The 20,787-nt window shown below is 41.1% G+C and overlaps 1 protein-coding gene across 1 annotated transcript in view; it reads left to right on the top strand.

Annotated features, from left to right (window-relative positions):
* The window catches only part of BCL2 (BCL2 apoptosis regulator), a 95,273-nt gene extending 83,342 nt beyond the window's left edge, over positions 1-11,931 (top strand). The window contains exon 2 of the mRNA XM_041475914.1: positions 7,206-11,931. Coding sequence (XP_041331848.1) covers positions 7,206-7,340 — 135 coding nt within the window. The 3' untranslated portion in view covers positions 7,341-11,931. The remainder of the gene's footprint in view (positions 1-7,205) is intronic.
* The last annotated feature ends 8,856 nt before the right edge of the window (positions 11,932-20,787 follow it).

Genomic DNA, 20,787 nt, shown 5'->3' with positions numbered 1-20,787 from the left:
CTCCTGGTGGGAGGGCTGACTTAGGAAATGGCAAAAGACAGAAATGACCAAAAAATGCTGCCTCTTCTCTGCCTCAAATAAGGCTTTTTCAGGTGAGCAGAAATGGTCTGAGCCACTAATGAGGTGTAGGCTGCCAAAGAAAACACATGGGCAAATTCGTATTTTCCAGGTGGCTGGTGGTAGAAATGTAACTGTCCATTGAAGTCTACAGCATGGCCTTTTTTTGCACTTACTCATTAAATTGCGGGTTTATCGTGAGGTTACTTTAGCATGATGTTAGTTGTCTCACTGGCCCAGTAAATCAGTTGCTTGTCACAAGATTTATGAAAAAAATTAAGTGCCTGCATCAAGTCACACGAGGATTGGGTGGCACTTCTGCATGGCCTCTTGCTGCTGGAGCACCATGGAGCACCATGGAACAGCCGGGCCACCGCTCCAGCTCTGTGCTACTCTTGCTCAATGCTGAGCACGAGTTTGTCAAGCCGATGGAGTTTGGATCAGAACTGAGTGTTGAAACAACAAACATGAGATGGAGCATATCCCTGAGGGATGTTAAAACAAGCAGCACAAAAACGCATGACTGGTCCCTCGTGGTGCAGTCGATGGGACAACTTGCTCAGACCAGTCGGATTTCACCCATCTGCTTCACACGTGCACTTATCCTTTTCTGGCCAAGGCCACCCTGAGCCAGGTCCCTCCCCAGGCTGACAGCTTTGCCACCTTGCTGTCCTCTCTTTGCCTCCATTCATACCTGTGCCTTGAGCCCAGCACCACTGATGCTCTTGTTAAATGAAAGCCTCTGTGGCCTGCAGGACAAACACTGTGCCACAGCACCCTGAGCACTTCTACAAGCAGCTACTTTCGTTTCCCATTTCCCAGGCGGTTACGTGATTTAACTCTTCTGCGGCAGCCCAAGAGCAACCCAGGCAGCTGGAGCAGACAGGGAATATAATGGGGGATGTGTTCACATTTCCCTCTACTGTCAGTGCAGCACCCAGTGTAGACAAATCTTCAGGGTTGCACTTTTAAATTAGCTGGGCTATTTGCAGGATAAGGGCACTCATACTGAAAGCCAGTTACAAACAAGACAGTGAATTTAAGTGAGATTTAGAGAAAAACAGGCCTGCATTGACATTCAAGCCCTTTTTGTCATTATTTTTTTCTAAGCCATTCTGAAGATTTGACAAGGGTCTTAATGCATCCAGCCTCTTTTCGGAGGATGCAGGTATAAGAGCAGTGTTACAGCATGAGATGAGTCTCCCCAGCAGCTCTGTGACACTTGCTCTCTCCTTCAAAGGGATTCACAAATCCACAAATGGATGTCACTAAATTTACTGTTGCATGGGAATGTAAACTCTTTAGAATGGGTTTGATAATCTGGGGAAGAATACGGCCCACTAATGACTTGGTTTTAGTGCAACCGAGATTCATGTGTAGGGACAGAGTTGTTTTCTAGGTAGAACAGTTTCTAGCACTCTGTTTAAGTAAGATACCTTCAGAAAATTAAATAAAGCAACAAATTATTTGAGTAGGACTATAACCTACAAAAGATCTCAAAATTGTGAAGGATCAAATAGAGCAGCTTTGACTTTGTTGTTTGGACACAATATGTTGTCCAGAAGGCCTTGTTGCTTTCTTTTTATCATAATTGCTAGTAGTGCTCCCTCAGAAGTGTCACCCATCAAATACCACCAGCTAGCTGCTGCAGTGACATTACAGCTGTTATCCTAATGCCAGAAATACCTCATTTTATAGTGTGGGCCTTTCCAGGAATAAGAGAATAAGGCACCCTCCATTAAGTCTGGGCTTTTGCATATTGCAGAACCATGTCTAAATGAATTAAATAGAAATGCCAAGACTAAATTACTGAAACAGTTCTCATGCTGACTTGGTTTGACAAGAATGTGGCCTAGTCTGAACACCGGATGGATTTCCATTCAGGCTGAGTGATCAACGCCTTACAAATCCTGTGTTTAAAGATGTGGTTTGACTATTCCTCAAAACCTGGATTTACCCTTCATCCCGCAGGGGTCTGGAGAAAACTTACCTGCCAGCAGGGTCACTCTTTAGGAGCACAGACAGGAGGACTAGTCATCACTATTACTCTAACTACTCACAGTTATGTATTTCTAAACCTATGCATCACTTTTCATTAGCAAACCTAACCACAATCAGTCCTTGCTCCTTACATGACTGACATGTTTAGTCAGTCATGCAAATACTATTTCCACTAATGCCAGTTCACAGAGCCTTACAGTGAGAGCCCCAAAATCACGGGCTCACTGATGCAGGAATTTATACAAATAGATAGTAAGGACACGGAACAAAGTAGTTAGGCAAGACTACTGTGATGGAAACCAGTTTTAGTCAAAGTCAGAAACCTCAGACAACACTGGAGAAACAAAATAAAAAAGTGTATGCAGCCAGCATCAATACATCAGCTGCAGACCTACGACTGTGTCAGGCTTTACAGAAACAGAGAATTCAATACAGAATCATAGAATCGTATCAGGTTGGACAAGACCTCTAACATCATCAAGTCCAACCATTAATCTAGTACTTCTGTGTTCACCACTGAACCATGTCTCCGAAATAGACCCAGTTTCTACCATGAGCAAAGGTGAAGGGGGAAAGGAAAAAAAACCCAGATGGAAATCGGTTCAGGGGTTCATGTGCCAAAGCCACTCCCCAGGCAGGTTCTTTTTCCATGATCAGCAGGGCTTGCATGGTGACACCTTTTCCTTCCCATTATAATTTGTTAATGTGCACCTGGCAGGAGTACCAGCATGTCGGCACTCCCAGGTGTAAAAAGATATCGGCCTCTCTAAAGATACGGACCTTGTGAAACACCACACCTCAGCACAGCACAGCACAGCCAGGGGCTGAGCTGCCCTTATTTGTACTCATGACTTAGGCTTGCATAAAAGACTCATAAACTCTTTGGGAAAAGAACAGCTACACATTTGTCTACTTTTTGTTTCCAAGAACTTTTCTTGTTAGCTGCAAGATGACATTTTAATGAGGTTTCATGGCATAGAAAACATGGGACGGTTTAACCAGCTCTGTCCACCCCCTCCCTCCCTCACTCCCCAAACTCCTTCTGAAATGAGTTATCATGCGGGAACAAAAGCTTTTATGAGAATTTATGTCATTCGTGTGGAGGCAGGGGTGAGGTAAAAGTCATTCAGCTGCCAAACCTTGGCATCAGAGTGTGTGCCATTCCCTCTCCTGCCCCATAGTGTGTGGCAGAGTGGCCTTGTTCAGACCTGTGCAAGTTTCTTCAAAAGCCGGGGACTAGCGAGTGTTTGTTTGTTTGTTTGTTTTGGAGTCACAGAGGGGGCAGCGTTAAGTATCTGCGAGGCAATTCCCGTACAGTAAAATGGAAGTCTCTCTGGCTCTTCATTCAATACAATGTGGCTCAAGAGGATATCCTGCCAAACCAATGATAACGAGGGAAATAAAGTCACTTCCTCACCAGCTGTTTGATTCAGGTAGAAAAAGGAAGCGTTTACTTCCTCATGTTTGCTCTCCCCGCCTCCCCCTCAGTCAGAAATGCCAGGCAGAAATTGTCTTCTCCCTCCACATTTTTGGTAAGGAGCTGTCAGATCCATAATGCCTCTCTGGACTCAGCCTGTGGGCAGCACGTCCTCCTCTATGGCCGAGGAGCTGTGCCTTGCCTCTCGGGCTGGCGTACAAGCTGCACTGTGAAAGGTCCAAGGCTGAAAAAAATTGGCTCATTCCACAAGCAAAGAATGCCCGTGTAATTAAAGATGACATTTGTTTCTTGGATCAGAGCTGCCGAATTTGCCAGTGGAAGAGCGGGATAGTGTTCTCTCTTTGTTTTGAGACTGTACTAACTAAGTGCACTATTACACCTCCTAATCTTCCCAGAGTGACGAACTCTTCTGTCCTGGGCTCCCTGCAAATCCCTGGAACTCTGTCCAGGAACATGCTCTGTCCTCCCTCTATATAGTGCAGTGGGCAAGAAGGCAGTAAGGGGTGCCCCTGGGGTAATCCTCATGGCTCCCAGTCAAAGCAGGCAAGCTGAAGCAGGCATCTCAGGAGCTTTGGTGCCTAAGAGGAGCTCAGGCAGAGCATCTTTCCCTTCTCCACCGCCACCTTTCTTGCTTCACAGAAATGGTCAACACAAATTTGCACAGTAAACCAGCAACAGTCTGATTTGACTTAATAAAAGCTTCTTAAGAAATGGCTTTTTAAAAAGTTACAGAACTGAATGAAGAGTTCTTTTCCATATAATTTTTAACAGCCCTGATATAATTTTACATCCAGGATACAACTTCCCATTAAATTTTGAAGGTCTTAAAAGCAGGGTCTGCAATGATTTTCTTTCCAATTGTGTAAGACTTCCAGAAAGGTTGACCAAGCCAGAACTTGCCTCAGTCTATTTGCCAAGGGGACCCTTGCTTTCATTATAAAGAGTGCTTTTCAAAGGACATGAAGTGTTTCAAACAATTTTCCTAATCTTATTTATTTTAGCTGAGATTCTCTTATTTTAAACAGAGCAGTTTAGGTGACAAAAATCCAGTGACAAATACATGGGTATACAGAAGACAAAACCTTATGAAAGGTTAAAATTCTGTTTAGGACTCTCTTTGTGCTAAAATAGTTTTCAGCAATGGGTCATACTTCCCTCCTCCCACCCCCCTTGTTTTAGTACATAAAATGGACATGTGTTTATTTAAAACAGGTTTGAAACTTAAACAAATAGTGACAGGCTGTTCAAACAAGCTTCGGAAATAGGCCTAATCAGAATGTTTGAGAAGGGGAGGGGGAACGATCATAAAGAGCTACTTGTAATATATAGTGCAGACACCATTAGGTTGGGTTCATGTTATTGTTGTAATAATCTCGGACAAAAAAGTACTGCATGCTGCACATTTTTTGTTAACATTCCTCTTTTGAGCCATAGGTTGTGCCATATTTTTGTCTTGTATCCAAGTTTTACTGTTCTCCTCCGTCCATCTCCATACCCAGTACCAGAAGCTCTATGGAATCATTGGAAATGGTCTCACAGAAAAACTTGGAGGAATGTTCCTGAACTGGGATAGAAGGGAAACACAAAATATGCTCATTTTGATATTGATACTGTGTATGCATCAACTGTCATGAATATACAGAAGTGAGACCTTCCCCACAGAAAGAAACCATGAAAACCTTAACATTTAAATGTTTGCACACGACTTGTGTTTCCATGAGGGTTTTTTTTTTTCATTTCCTCTCTTTTCCACCCATAATAATATCACCAAGTGTTGAACTTTACCCTTGTTGTATTTTTATAAGGCCCAATCTTGAACTCCCTATACAGAGAAGGCTCCTGTGGAAGTCAGTGAGTCTGTACTGGCGACAACAGGATTTAGCCCAGTCTGTAACATTTTAGGATATTGTGTTACTTCATAGCCTTAAGGAGAAATAAAAGCAGCTTTCCAAAGAGCTGCACAGCAAACTGAGTGTGCTTTTTCAGCTCTGCAACAGCACAGCAGAATATTAAGGCCAGAGTTTGCAAATGTCTATGTCAAAAAACAGGCAGCTAAGCAAAAGTTGCCAATTTCTCTCTGAAATGAAAAGTTTGCATTAAAACATTCCGTCCTCCCCACAAAAGGTTAAGCTGCTTTCACTTAAGAATATACCTTTGGAAACCCAAGTTGGAAAATGATTGCCTAGAGGAACAAGCATTGAGAAATAGCAAGAGGCAGACGTATTTTCACGTCACTGGCTTGGCCAGAGCCTGTGGCTGTTCTGCTATCAAACCTTACCTACTTACATCCACTCTGACCTACAACATGCACCAATATTACTTAATGTAATTACACATTTTGGAAGCAAATATCTATTATTTATTTGAATCTCACTCAGCGTCTAGTGAATAGAAGTCAAAATATTAAAAATCCTTACACGCCCTCTCGTGGTAAAACCGCCAACGCGCCTCTTCTGACAATAACTAGAGATGCCTGATGAGGGGAGCTAGTTTAACTACAGAATTTGATTGTCATTAACTCGGTTGGAAGGTTTACATCAATAATGGACATCTTCCTCTCCTCAGTTCCTGCTTAAACCATAACAATATATGCATTATTAGAAGACAGATATGCATTATTAGAAGACAAGTCAACTCCTAGCATAATAACATTGCAAAACAGCTAAAGGCACTATAACTTTAATAGGGAATGTGATCTTCTACCAAAAATGGGAAGTCTAGGGTAATAAAAGTAGACACAGAAACTGCCATGTTAGATAGCTGTTTCATGGGCTTATTGCAATAGCTTGGGAGCAGACCTTAATTGGCAGCACAGTAAAAGAGTTGCCATAAATGATGCTATCAGTTTTGTCACATTTTTAAAGTCATTCAGCTTGGCTATTTACTGCTTTTGTGCCATACAGTATGATTTATCTGTCTCTGAGGAATGCCCTGAAGCGTCATGCTCGTTAGGAATTGCAGCCTGAAAGAAAGGCATTACGTGCAGAGTATCACCAATCCAGTCATTTGTCCGGTCAAATCCCACTATATTTATGAGTCACAAAAACTTTATCTTTGCTACTTAAACAGCCTTTCCATTTGGTGCCTACATGAACGACCAGATTTTCCTGGAGCACTGGACCACAGCATCACCCTTTTTGGTGACAGTTGTGAAAGATTATCATAGGTGTAACACAACCCTAACACCTTCAGTTCAGATGGAAGAAACATCTGTGGCTACTACACAAAGTCTTCTGAGCCCGTCCAGGGGAACCTAACAAATACTGCCTTACTTTCCATGAAGCTGACCTGCAATATAGATGCTCCTTATCCAGTGGAAATTAAAGACATGGAGAATGAAGGTTCATCTACTTCCTTTGTATGTGTTCATATAGACAACATTTTGGACCCAAAATAGTGGTAACTTCTATTTTACAATGCTGCTTGTGTCTTTTCTGTTAGACTAGACATGCCTAAAGCAGGACTCACAACCATAAGTAATTTCAGCAATATTTATAAAGAAATAGGCATGAGAACTTTTTTAAAGCACACAAAACAGACCTCCCAAATCACTATTTTAATAGGTTTGTGTGGTCCTCTTGTGCCAGCGAGATTGTTGGGTGATCCCTGAGGGTGAAGAAGTTGCCTCCCTTTCCCCATTCCCCCTGTCCCCCCAAAAAAACAGTAACTGCAATTCTGATATTCATTTTCTCACTATTTCCCTTTCTAGGATGCCTTTGTGGAGTTGTATGGCAACAGTATGAGGCCTTTGTTCGATTTCTCCTGGATCTCTCTGAAGACTATCCTGAGTCTGGTTCTGGTGGGAGCTTGCATCACTCTTGGCGCTTATCTCGGACATAAGTAGAGTCACCCAGTTTATTGTGGATTACAAAAGTCTTTCAAAACAACAAAATAATATTTTTTTTTCTGTAGCACAATGATATTTTATGAGCAAAGCAACTTCCCAGCGAAAGATTAAATCAGCTATTACTGCCAAAGGAAATATCATTTATTTTTACATTGCCGGAAAATTATTTATTAAAAGATATTTACATTTTAACCTGCTATTTTCAGAACCTCAGCAAGTTGTATCTGTCATCACATCATGTTGTTATTCTTAACTTTAATGAGCCCCAGAGTATTTTACGTTCTTTTTTTTTTTTTAATTAATGCCGCTGGCTAGATTATTTTATCTCTGAAGAGCGAATATACTGACAAAGACCTACCTGCTTACACTTACAAGGGCAGTTACTTGAGCTGCTAAAAACTGCCAAATTGTGTTGAATTTCCTAGCATTTTCCGGGAGGGATCTGAAAGACAAGGTCAGCACGAGCAAAGTTCTCACCCTGTCCTGCTGGCAAGAACTGATGTAGTAAACAATTCAACATGGTACATATGTGGAGTCAAGACAGAAACTTCTTGAAGGACACTCTGCTATCCCTACAGGAGAACAGTTGGAAATATGATTGCCTATGCCTTTTAAACACGTGTTTTCAAGTTACCAGCTGTGCCATCACATCATAATAATCACAATACCCACACAATACATGTCAACTTTTTTTTTTTTAATAGAAGTGTGAAGTTAAATCTTTGGGGCTCGCAGGAAATTGCTGTTCCAATGATTTTCTCAGCAGCAAATGTTTTTTGTGGCTACTGACACAGAAACATCAGGAGACCTTAAGTGCCTGCTTCAACAGAGCAGAGCTGGAGTCTGAAGACCTGACCTGTGTCCCACTTTAGTGGGCTCATATCTGCAACTAATCCTGCTTACTTACAGAGTTCCTCTGGGGGTTTGAAACCAATTAGATGTGGTCTCTAAATCCCTGAAAGTTGAAAAAGATCTTAATTTTATTTGGCAAAAAGCAGACCTCAGCTAAGTTACAGATTAGCTCTGACTATCCTTGTTTATCAAACTGGACACCAAAATCAAGTTCATATTCATAACAGGAAAGGAAAGTGAGATTTATCATCCTGCCCTTCGCCCTCAAAATATTTTCATGAGAATAGTCTCTTAAGACTTTCTACAGAAGAAAAGTTGATGAAGAAACTCAAAATCCTCTCTCTGGATAGAGACTCTTTGACACCTCTCTCATGCAGGTGCCTACTGTCATCTCAAGTGAAAATAGGGTGAAGGAAAAGGGGGAGTGGGAGGCGTGAAGTCATCTGCTCCTGTTACAAAATGCACCGCGTGTAAAATTAACAGAGAGTACACAACACAGTTTTATAAACAGACCTGTGTTCAAAGCGGGGCTTTCCATGAGCTCGATGGGGGCCAGGAGTCCCCTGGAAACAGAAGACTCTGAAGCGTTGAGTCCCAGGGGCTGCTCTGAGGCAAGGAAATGTCCAGCTTCAAATGTTTTAAATCCTGCGCTTCTATTTTTTCTATGAAACTTTTGAAATCTGGGATTTGTGGGTAAATGGATGTCCAGATATAAAAGGAAAGTTTGCAAAGCTCTGGATAAAATGTACCGTACAATACATAAGTGCTCAATGGGTGAAAAACACAGTGAATAAACTGTAGCTCCAACCTCAAGATTTCAGCTGAATAACTTTGTGGCATTATATGCAAAATATCTCCAGTAACTCGGGAATGTAATATGTTCAATGTTAAGGCTGTAGTTGATATTGTGTCTTCAAAGCTGCTTTTATGTTTGGTTGGTTTTTTTAAGAGTTGTACATCTCAGCATTTTTACTGCTATTTAGTCGTGGCACCTACACTTTGTATGAGCAAAGATGGGGAAGCTTACATTTCAGATTTGAAATTACTTAATTTTATAGAAATGTAGAAAGGAAATATTTCTAAGAAGACAAAAATGTGAACTATGCTTGATTAAAGGAAAAGGAAAAATCCCACCATCAAACAAATAGTACCTGCAGTGCTTTCAGAGTGCTTCTCAAAGCAGTGGGCATGGTCATGTAGGGGTTTTATGAAAAATATTTCAAATCGGAGGAACTGAGGAGTATTGTGGATTGAGTGTGGGCTTTGTTTTTTATCTCAACTTAGAAACTGAATTTGTTTGCAGCCAATTGCACAACTGGAATTGGCTGCTATTGAGCTTATGTTTCATTTCACAATCTAGTCTTCGTTTCGATTTGTGCCCATATGCCCATTAAAGTTTATTAACTATTAGACCTCAAATTGTTTCAACATTGTTTATTTTATTAAAGGTTTACATTGTCAAAAGTAGTAAAAAATATCAATTCCAGTGCTGCTATAATACCAGGATAATTTGAATGGGGTTTTGGTTTTTAATACCTTCCAATGGCTAAAGTTTTTTAAAGCTGCTTTAGAAATAATATGAAGAGGACACATGATACACAATTAAATGAATACTGAGGATTTTGTGTTCCGTTGTGTCTACTCACTGGACTTCCCAGTGTATTTGTTAGTACCAGGCAAAGAGAAGAGTCATGATGACTGTTGATAATTTTATTTTATTAAAGAGCTGATGGAGTTTTCCCATCCTGACTGCAGAATAGTTCAGTATTGTGGCTACATTAGGTATAATGATAGTTGATAATACATTTATTAAGAAAACATTTAGAAACATTGAATGTATATAAAAGCTTGAACTTCTTAAATAAAATCCTCTCTTCTCACTCCTGTATTTCTTTTGCAATAATTCCTGTCTTTCCTACTCTCCATTACACTTCCATGTAAGATTTTTTTTCTCCACAAAATGCCTTACAGACTTCCATGCTCAAAGACTATGCTTCAGTGAAAAGCCATCCTCTGTCACTGCATGCACAAACATCTAACCACTCCCACCATATCCAAATTGTAAAAGAAAAAAAAAATTAAAAAGAGGGACACTTCTGAAGTGCTTAGGTGTAGAGAATCAGAGGTCAAAAAGGAAGGAAGAGGTCAGAAGTAGAGGGAAATGGAGAGATCACTGAACCACCTCCATGGTTAAAGATGAGTGCTATCTGGAATTTGTTTATCTTTCATCCTTTCCATTGCAAAAGGATGTTATAAGGGCAGAGAAAAAGCTTGCAGAGACCCCACAATTATTTTTCACTATAGAACTTTGTTAATACTGAAGGCAGTCTTTTTGAAAACAGCAAATGCATAGGCATCAAAGAGAAGTACTGAGTTTTGCTATATTCAGCTCAGGTGTCCTTAATTCTTTTTCACTCTATTTTTTAAGAAAATAATGAAGAAAAGTATTTTGCTTCTGAAAAAAAATAATCTGTAGGTTCACCTGAGATCTGTCATAAATCAGTAACTTAGGAACAGATGAAAAAATCATGCAAAAGTATTCTGAAAGTAGAGGTGATACAGAGGACATTTCTTAATGGAACAAGCACTGGATCCACCAAAGGACTAATGGGGCTGTCAAGGTAACAGGGATATATAGAGAGAGATGAGAAAGGGGGCTGGAAGATATGGAGAATGACATTGGTATGTAAGAAAATCTTCAGTTTCACATGTTGCAGGAGTTCACTCAAAATGGTTTGAAAATAACTGTTAACTAAAAGCAGCTACAAATGTGTGCACTGCATGGCTATGATTACTAAAAAAAAATAGCAATTACAAAAATACAGCTAAATTATTATAAAATTGTCTGGTCTGTAAAAGTTCATCAGTTTGCTGTTATGATTGGGGATTATATAGCCTGAGTAGTTTTGCACTAAGAAGGAGCAATTATGAAAAAAGAAGCCTGAAACCAGATGTGCAAAGGTAACATGAAGGTAATGCAGTTCAAAGAAGGTGGTCCCAGTCCCCCCAGTCCACACAGTCCCCCCAGCGAGAGTCTGGACTGCATGCTTTGACCCTGAAGCATGACACTGCTTAGCTGTGCACCTGCACTTCACCAACCTATTGATTAAAAGTATCGTGAAGCAGCATATTTAAAGCCTTTCTTCTTTTTCCTCTCTCTGTCTATGAACAAACTAGCAAAATGATTTATTTCTATTATGAGTTTATGGCTCAGTACTATATGAAAAATGATACGTGTTTTAATTTATGGGTATAAAAATTCTTTCTCATTGCAAAAGCCCAGCTTTATTTTTCATTCCTATCTCTCTTTACAATAAGGCTAAATGCAAGGAAGACAAAAGAGCTAATTTTATCCATATTTGGTTTAAATCATACTTCTATACTAAGTTCATGCAGCTTCATCACACAATAAAATTATCTTCAAAAAGTAATACAGCATTAAGAGTTCCACACAAAAACGATATATTTTTATAATTTAAATAGCAGGTTTTTTTCCTTTTCTTCTGAATATTTGAATTTTAATTATCACCAGCATAAATGTACATAAGCAGATATTGTTTATCCAGTACCCTTGGATGATGTATGTATGGTAATGTAGTTTGTCAGTTTATCATCATTTAATATGATTATGTTGTTCTTTGTCTTTAAAATGTTATAAGAACATGCTGCCATTAAACTTTCCATGTCTGTCTAGTTTATATTGTGAAAAAATAATAAAAGCACACTGTGAGATACTCGTTTTGCATTTGCATTGTTTAGGATTTGTCCATTAGATGCTACTCAAACATTTTGAGTGTAATCCCATAAATGACACATAATGTTTCCTTCCTGCTAGTTCTGTTCACCTGTTCTGCTCAGCAGCGGCCAGTACTCGCCAGCCTTGCTCATGAAGATGCAGTGACCCAGGTCTGAGTAGCTGCAGCCCCCAGGTGTAGTCTGTGCTTTGGGACCCAAGGACAGTGTCACCCTTTCTGCCCTCTGATTCATTTGGTGCCTTGCAGAAAGTGCAGCAAAGGTCTTCTGTTTATTTGCTAAAACTGGTTTTCATTCTTGCAACCATGAGCTGGAAATGGACATTAGCAAGTTTCAACAGGAGCAAAGGAAATATTTTTGTTACTGCTGAGGGTTTCCTGCAGTTATGACCAAAGGTTTCCAAAAAGTGTTTAGGTATTTTGCTTCTTACAGGCTCCTATTAACTGGCCCTAAATTCACAGGCATTGCCTCTTACCTTCTGTGGCTTTAACTCAGGTAGAACATAGCTACATGTGTTCAGGTATGAGTATTTAACTGCTTTAAGAATTTACCCAGTTTCTTGAGTGGGTTTTGCAGCCAAACTGTGCTGTCATGGATGCACTTTTTAGGAATACCTGATCTTCGTAGTTTAATGCTTTTCAAGCACAACTCGAGCACATGTGCAAAACATCTACCCCTCTGCATCCATGAAGACAGAGAAGGCGAAGGAAGTCAGCCTGAAACTGAAAGAAGCAGCAACACAACAGAATGCAATGCTGGACTCTGTCCTCTGGGATTTAACTGTCCAGCAGAGAGCAAGGCTACTAAACCTTTGCAAGGCAGAAGGTAAACCACATTGCAGTAGGGCAAGTACTGCCATTTCTCTCTGCCATTATTCTGTGAAATAAGAAGAGGAGGTCTTGGAAGAGAGCAGCCCCAGAACTGCATTTTTTCTAGCTAAAACCTAACGAAGAAAGATGGGATTAAGTTTCCACAGGGACTTCAGCAAAACCAGGTAAATTAGTTCAGGAATTCTTCTCTTTCTGCCCAGTCAGATAACTCCAGTTTTTTCTTAAAAGCTAAGAGATCAGCACCTGAGATTACCTTACCACTGGGCAGGCACAGTGAGCAGATGGGGAGAACAGAAGAGGTCTGGATAAAGACAAAATGAACATTAGACCTGGTAACTAAGATGGGTTTTGGCTGTCTGAAAATTAGGCAGGAGCACCCTAAAAAAAGATGTTTTGCTGGGCCAAAACCAGAAAGCTCCCTCCTCAAAACATTCCCGAGTGGTTTCAAGCACTGTAAGTCTCCACTGAAGCTGCAGCAGCATGCAGTTGTCCCTCTGCAGCAGCAGGTTCTCCATCCCATAGCTCCTACTTTTGTTCTCCTCAATTGTTAAATATTTAACAAGTCTACACGTGGTAAAGTTCATCCCACTATGAATGGCTGGGTACCAGCTGCATGGCATTTAAATTTCATGTAGCAACTGACCGTAGGAGGAGCTAGCCTCCTGCTTGGAACTAACTTTTTGGTATTCAGAACTGCCTCTGAGGACATGTTACCCTGGGCAAAAGACAACTGAGTCAGGATTTGTGCACTGCAAGAAACTGATTTGCACAGATGGACAAACAACAAAGCAGCTCTTGAAGCATCCCATGATAGGCTGTAGTTCACTGCTCCCCACTGCAACTGAGCACAAGTACTGAAAATGTTCAGAATGGATCTCTAAAAGCTTGTGGGGATAAATACATGTCAGTTGAGACATGTGTATCTATTTTTTTTTAAGACTTCTAAAGGTGCAGACACACTCCTTGCTATCCTGCAATGTACTGAACAATGTTTCTGGATTAGTTCACCCGGAAGATGCCTCTTCCTCTTCAGTGGGAGTACCTATTCTGGTACTGACCTATGCAACTCCTATTAAATGTACTAAGTTGGATATCCTGGAGAAACACATCAGCCTTCCCTCTTCTGCATGTGTCCTCCAGAACTCTTACTACAAGCACAATCACAATGGTGGGAATTCAATGCCTTGATTGTGGTGAAAATTTGGACTCAGAAAAGGTCCTGGTCATACAGGTGAAAGTGTCCATTTGGAGCAGACAGTACTGATGCAAACCTTTGTAAAGCCACAGGTGACAGAGACAGAAGTCAGCCAGTCTGTTTATTTGGGGATGAGATGGAAAAAGAGCCTCCTTCCCTTTCTGTGTCCACCTGATAAGCTGCAGGCACTTCTCTGCCTGTGTGGTCAGAGATGCTGTCCAATGCCCTAGTTAATCATATCCTTGAGTTTTGTGCCTGTTTAAATTTCTCCCCACCTGTACACTCCCATTCCAAAAAATCTGCTGATCCTAAATATATCCGGTAAGTAAACCTTTCCCTTTCCTACCTGTGACTTCTAGATTATTACTTTTCTTACCCCTCTGGTAACACATGTCTTACCCCTCTGGCAAATCAAGTTTGCATGGCAAGGTTTTGGTAGCTGTGGGTCTACAGGAGTGTCAGAAGCTTCCCCCATGTCCATTACAGCCAATGTCCACTGGCTCCAAGATTGACCCACTGCTGGCCAAGGCTGAGCCTGTCAGCAATGATGGCATGACCTCTGGGATTCTTAACTTATTTAAGAAGGTGAGGGAGGAAAACCACACCATTTCAGCTGGAGAGAGGAGTGAGAATATGTGAGATAAACAGCCCTGTAGACACCAAGTTCTGTGCTCCAGGCACTAGAGCAGGGATTCCCCTGCAGTCCCTGGTGCAGACCATGGTGAAGCAGATGTGCTCATACAGTCCATGGAGGTCCATGGTGGAGCAGAGATTCATCTGCAGACCATGGAGAATTCACCCACAGGCCATCAGAGCAGATGGATGCACAAAGGAGTCTGTCACCCCATGGGAAGTCCGTGCTGGGGCAGGCTCCTGGCAGAACCTGCAGACCCATAGAGAGGGGAGCCCATGAGGTTTTCTGGAAAGACTTCTGATGCCCTGGGGTAACGCACACTGAAACAGCCTGTTCCTGAAGGACTGCACCCCATGGGAGGAACCCACACTGAAGCAGTTTGTGAAGAACTCCAGCCCTTGAGAAGGACCCTCATGGCAGAAGTTTGTGGAGGACTCTCTCCTGTTGGAGGGACCCCACACTGGAGCAGCGGAGGAGTGTGAGGAGTCCCCCACTTGAGGAGGAACAAGTGAAAGAAACAACATGTGATGAACTGACTGCAACTCCTAACAGCAGCTCCTTTGCACTCGGGGGGAAGAAGGTAGAGAAAATCAGGAATGAAGTTGAGCCCAGGAAGAATGGAGGGGTTGAGGGGAAAATGTTTTTAAGGTTTGGTTTTATTACTCATTATACTAACCTGATTTGATTGGTGATAAATTAAACTAATTTCCCCAAGTCAGGTCTGTTTTGCATGATGGTAATTGGTAAGTGATCTCTACCTGCCCTTAATCTCGAGCCAGGAACCTTTCATGACATTTTCTCTCTGCTGCCTAGCTGAGGAGAGTGGTAGAGCAGCTTTGGTGGGCACCTGGCATACAGCCAGGGTCAATCCACCATATCCATTCACCAAAAAGTCCTGTTGCAGAAAGTTTACTTACAGTAGTGGAGAAAACATTTAATCAACTTGACCCAGCAGGGGAAAGTTTACACTGGAGAAGCACTTTGTGTAATGAAATTACATAAATGCAAGCCACAGAACTACTTCATAGTCATTCAAAAAACACTCTTTTAGTCAGTTATCATGAATCCCAAAATTGGATTTATTGTTCTACTGACCCACAATAATCTTATGAACTGATAAGCATATCTGATGAAAACACATAAAAAGTCAATGAATGCAGTCTACATACTAGTGTGGCAACAACTTTGATACACCCTTTGTCTTTGTTGGGGCAACTACATCAGAAATTGTGAGAGGAGAAAATGCTGTGTTCAGGCAAAAAACAGACAAAAAAATAGACTGTACGTTACTGCTGTAGTGGAAGTAATCCCTCCTGATTTACTTAAATTTTACTCAAAAAAACCCTTAAAACAAGTCACTTGTCAAAAAGCCTCTTGCTTTCTTCTGGGTTCAACCCTCCACTCACCAGAGTGACAACACACACCTCCAGTTGCCCGAGCATGGATGCTTAGCATTCAAACTGTACAGCCTTTCACAGAATCATAGAATGATTTGGGTAGGGAGGGACCTTCAAAGATCATCTAGTCCACCCCCCGCCACAGACAGGGACACCATTCACTAGATAGATTCCACATAGACTCTGGCCTCAAACACTTGCAGGGATGGGATATCCATATATGACTGGATAGTTTGAAAAGAAAGCAAAAGAAAACAGCAAAATATTAGAAAATGAATCCACAAGTCACATAAAACACCCTAACAGGCATCAAGGCACTTTGGAAATGCACTTCTTTAAAGACAGGATCACTGGAAAAAGCATCCAAAAGTGAGAGGCATCACACCTCCCTACCTCTTACCGTGTCATCCCACAGCACTGCCAATGGCAAACCAAAGAGACTTTGGCTAAACAGCTCCTCTTCCTGGCCTCCACTGCCTCCACTGCCCTCCTCCCAGCAAACAGTGGAGGAACCCACTGGCAGGGCCCAGCAATGCCAAACACGTCGGCCAACCTCAGACAGGAGTTTTGGCAAGCCCACTTCCGCAGCGTCAAGATGCCAGCACCCTGTAATACACCAGGCAGGCGGCGCGGAGCCACGGAGCTGCAGGATAATTAATGCTGCCTTTCAGCGGGGAGCCGGGGCACAGACGCGCTCTGTAATGTTTGCGTCGGAGCCCGGCCAGGAGCCTGGGCTGTCTGCTCCAGTGCCCAGATGCCGTGGCCTGAAAGGGACCACTGCCTACACTGCTCTGTCCTCCGACAGTGCTGCTTGAAGTCAAAACTGGCAGCAAGCCAAAGTGTTCTCTCATGAGACTGTAAATTAATGTTGCTGAAGGAAGCTGGCTAGTAGTTCATGTGGCTCTGGGTTTGCTTTACATCTGGTGTCAAACTTTGAATTCCCTCTGCAGCTAGGAATAAAACAGGTGAGGTGCCTGAGCCACTCAGCACCCCCTACACATTACTAATTTCCTTTCATCCAGGCCTTTAAAAAAAAATCCTCGATCATGCTATGGTCTTGAAATGTTATAGGGTTGGGGTTTTGGTGGGGTTTTTTTTTTGTTTTTTTTTTTGTTTTTTTTTTTTTTAAACTTAAAAAAGCAGCTGTTATTTCTCTCCAGGCTTTGCAAACATTCTTCCCATTAAGTAACTCATTTACTGCTAGTGGCAGGCACAGCTTCCTCCAACTCGCAACTCTAAAAGAAGCTGATACCTTTTCCACTTGAAAAATGTGGCCATGGAAAAGAAACAGACGTATTTTAAACAAAGATGCTCATTTTCAGCTCCTCCTCACTCCTTCGCCTCACAGACTAGGTACTTAATAAGCCCTCCATTCCAGCTGCCTGCCACCACAATCAGCATGATTCCTTATCCCTGTGTTTTCATTAGGGACATGAAATCAATCTTTAACCAAGGACAAATAGCAATGCTTCCAGTTACATCCAAATAACAACTTCCAGTTCTGGAATTAGACGTCAGTGCTGTTACTTTATAGCTGCTTTCTTGCTTTCTGCCAAGATGGAGGGGGAAAGGCAGGGCAGTCCAGAGGCCATAAAAGACATTCAAGAAGTATAAAAAGAAAAGTTTATACAGCTACCTCCAAGAAGAGATGAGACAGCATCCAAGGTTCAGATAGGCCGAACCTCCTCTTCACATCACAGGCTTTTCAAAGCAAGCACTTGAGAACTACTCCAATCATCATCTACTGGGAAACTCCCATCGATATTAACTGGAGCTAGGAAGAGAAAATTTAGTACTTGCACTGGAAGTGGAGTACTGATAGCTGCAGAACAGCTTTAACTGCTACACAGGGCTGCTCAACTCCCTGAAAAAAGCCGGGATCCTTCCTCAAATACCTTTACTTTTCTTAAGTTCACGTTGATTGCGATGGGAAGCTATGTAGCAGGGGAAAAAATCACCCAGCCATCCTGAATATTGTTCCTGCCTTATGAGGAGAAACCCCAGCTGTACCGTGCAAGCTCCTTTGAAAGCAACATTAAAATCCATAGTAGAGTCAGAAAGGTATTAGGGAAATGGATCATGACACACAGCTGCTGCATGTGTTACAAGTGAGCATGGCACATGCAAGCAGAGATGTGCCCTAGACTAAGCACTATCCTTTGCTTTGCTTATTTTGCATACTTGACAAGTGATGTATTACCTCATGCTTTCCCAAGTCTTTCTGGAAGTAATTTCTCTATGTATCTCCAGAATGCCACCAACAAGGATATGACCAAAAAGTTTTAATTTGCTTGCCTTAAAATATTCAAATTCTCTCCTACTGCGGAAATTGTATTTAAAAATAAAAAAATTAATTAAGTCCAATATTTTTTTTGTTTTAGTAGATACTTGGAAAGAGTTAGCTAGTCAAAAAGATATGTCACTTTTGGCAAGCAGAAGTATACACACCCACATTAAAAAAAAATAATTCTGTCCTTCATTTTCAACTGTATGTCCACTGCTGAATCATCCTTTAATTACAGCTGACAATTGCACAGATGTCTCCAATGCAGTTTGCTTATAAAGACACATTCATTGCAATGAAATACATGACAGACTTCACACTTAGCAGTTGTCAACATAACTTCATTAATGTGTCTTGAGTATCCACTTGCCTACCCCCACCCACTTCAAAACCAAAATTAAAACCCGCTTTTCTTCTGTCATCACATCCTCCAACAACTATCACCACTCACTCAAGTGTTAGGAAAATAAGTCACCACTTTTTTCCATAATCCCCATCAAAAATTGCTACTTCCAACAAAAGCAGTGTACAAACAAACTCAGTCACAAATGAAAGAAGCCATTTTCATTTCCCGAAGACCACATCTATTTATCTTCTTGACCCATCCAATTAAGTGGTATGATTCACCGATGACTAGTAGCACAAACATACATTCATGTGTTAAGTTCTGTCAAAACATTACAAAATTAGCAGAGAGCAGCTACTGTTGTAAATTTAATGGTGTACCTATGATGACTGTAGCTGGCAAAACAAATGTTCCAGCATTATAAGAGCCCTTTTAATACATAAATATGTCCTCTAAAAATAAGCTTGGACACTTCGAAGACATTGTCTTTATTGGGTAGAAAAGAGCTAAATGTTCTCACTTATGAATGTCAGACAAGCTTATTTCACGTATGTGTAAGGCAGCAGACCAAGAGGAGACAACAAATGGGATTCTAAACAAGAATGCCCATGTTTTGTGTTTGTCTACGCAGGGATTGAGACTAGGATGGAACATGTCTACAGATGGAGCCAATTATCTGAAAACAAGAGATGTTCACAGATTTCAGGTTTTGATTAGAGACATATATCAGTCAAAAAACTACTCGTGACTCATGCTAAGATTAGTTTTATATTATAACAAAGAATTAAACTACCTGTCATTTGTGTCATTACCAATATCATTATTGAGAAGACTGATATTCAACCTGCACTCCTGAATTTTGCCTGAATTTTGCCAACTTTGACAAGGTCTTTTGACTAGGACTTGGTTACAACACTGCTCAGTTTTCATACACTCACAGGAATAGAAACAAAATGTTCAACTCCAGTACCCCTTCATGAAGACTTGAACTGAGGGAAGACTCTAAGGTAAAGGAAGTAGAGTTCAGGAAGTCCTCCCCATTCATACTGCCCTTTGGATTTTGCCAGATGTTTGCATCTTTAAATGCTAGACAGAGCTAAGGGTGTTGTGAACCTTGTAAGGGTCAAGCCTTTGGTGACCTTCAGAGCCAGGAGAGCACTACACCTGAAGGGAATATCGATGCTAGCTGGAGCACCAACAGAGGGAAATTTCCCTTCTTATTCAATTTAGGCTTAGTTTGAGTCCCTCTACTGACGTCTCACTGTACTTCTTTGATGTCTCCCCTCTTTTGCACTGCAGACACGTGCACATACACAGCTGTAACTTCAAATCCCAGTGCCAAAGAATGTCATCCTCATTGTCACCCATGTCTCCCTATCACCGGCTATCTGAGCAAGAGCATTTATCATCACGATACGTGCCCTCATGAAACAATCAACACTGTGAGAAAATTTCTCTGAGTTTCCCTCTCTCGTACAGCCTCCCTTGTTTGGTGGGAAAATGGAACACGGTAAGGAAAGGAAATTATACAGCTGGAAGTTCCCCAGTAAACCTTGGAATAGTTCTTCAGTAGAAAAAAACATCCATAGGAGTTATAAAATCACTCTAATACCAGTGATATACTAATGACATATCTGTATTGCTGGAAGTATGTGGTAAACATTTCTTTGTAAATGTGATTTGAATGTATGTAGGCAGTACTGTAAGACAAATTTGAATTTTGGCAAATGAAGACTTTGTATACTCAGTTAAGTAGAAATTCAAAATGACATACAGCAACATGAGAAAAAAACCCAGTCAGACTGACAAAAGTGTGTGTGGTGGTTTTGTTTGGTTTAAAATGTATTTATTTTGCCAAAAATCCATCTAAATGAAAAACCTTAATATGTTAACTATGATGCTGCTGTTCTACCTGTATAATCAGTTTAATGTCTCTGAAGATTTAAAGAATAGTGTAGTGATTATGTTCGTTCATCTTAATGCCAGCTTCAAAATGAAGGGGGAAAATCACTTCTGTATGCCTCACAGAAACAAATAATTGCTTTAAATCCATCTTCCTTGAAAGCAAGCTGTAAACTCTCCAGTTTAAAAACAGATCAATCTTATGCAATTTGTCTGGTTTCTAATTATTAATATAATTCATAATAAAAAAC

This window comes from Pyrgilauda ruficollis, unplaced genomic scaffold (assembly GCF_017590135.1).
Source record: "Pyrgilauda ruficollis isolate IOZ18807 unplaced genomic scaffold, ASM1759013v1 scaffold37, whole genome shotgun sequence".
Taxonomy (NCBI): Eukaryota; Metazoa; Chordata; class Aves; order Passeriformes; family Passeridae; genus Pyrgilauda; species Pyrgilauda ruficollis.
Note: the sequence above shows the minus strand (reverse complement) of the source record. Positions and strands in the feature narration are given on the sequence as shown.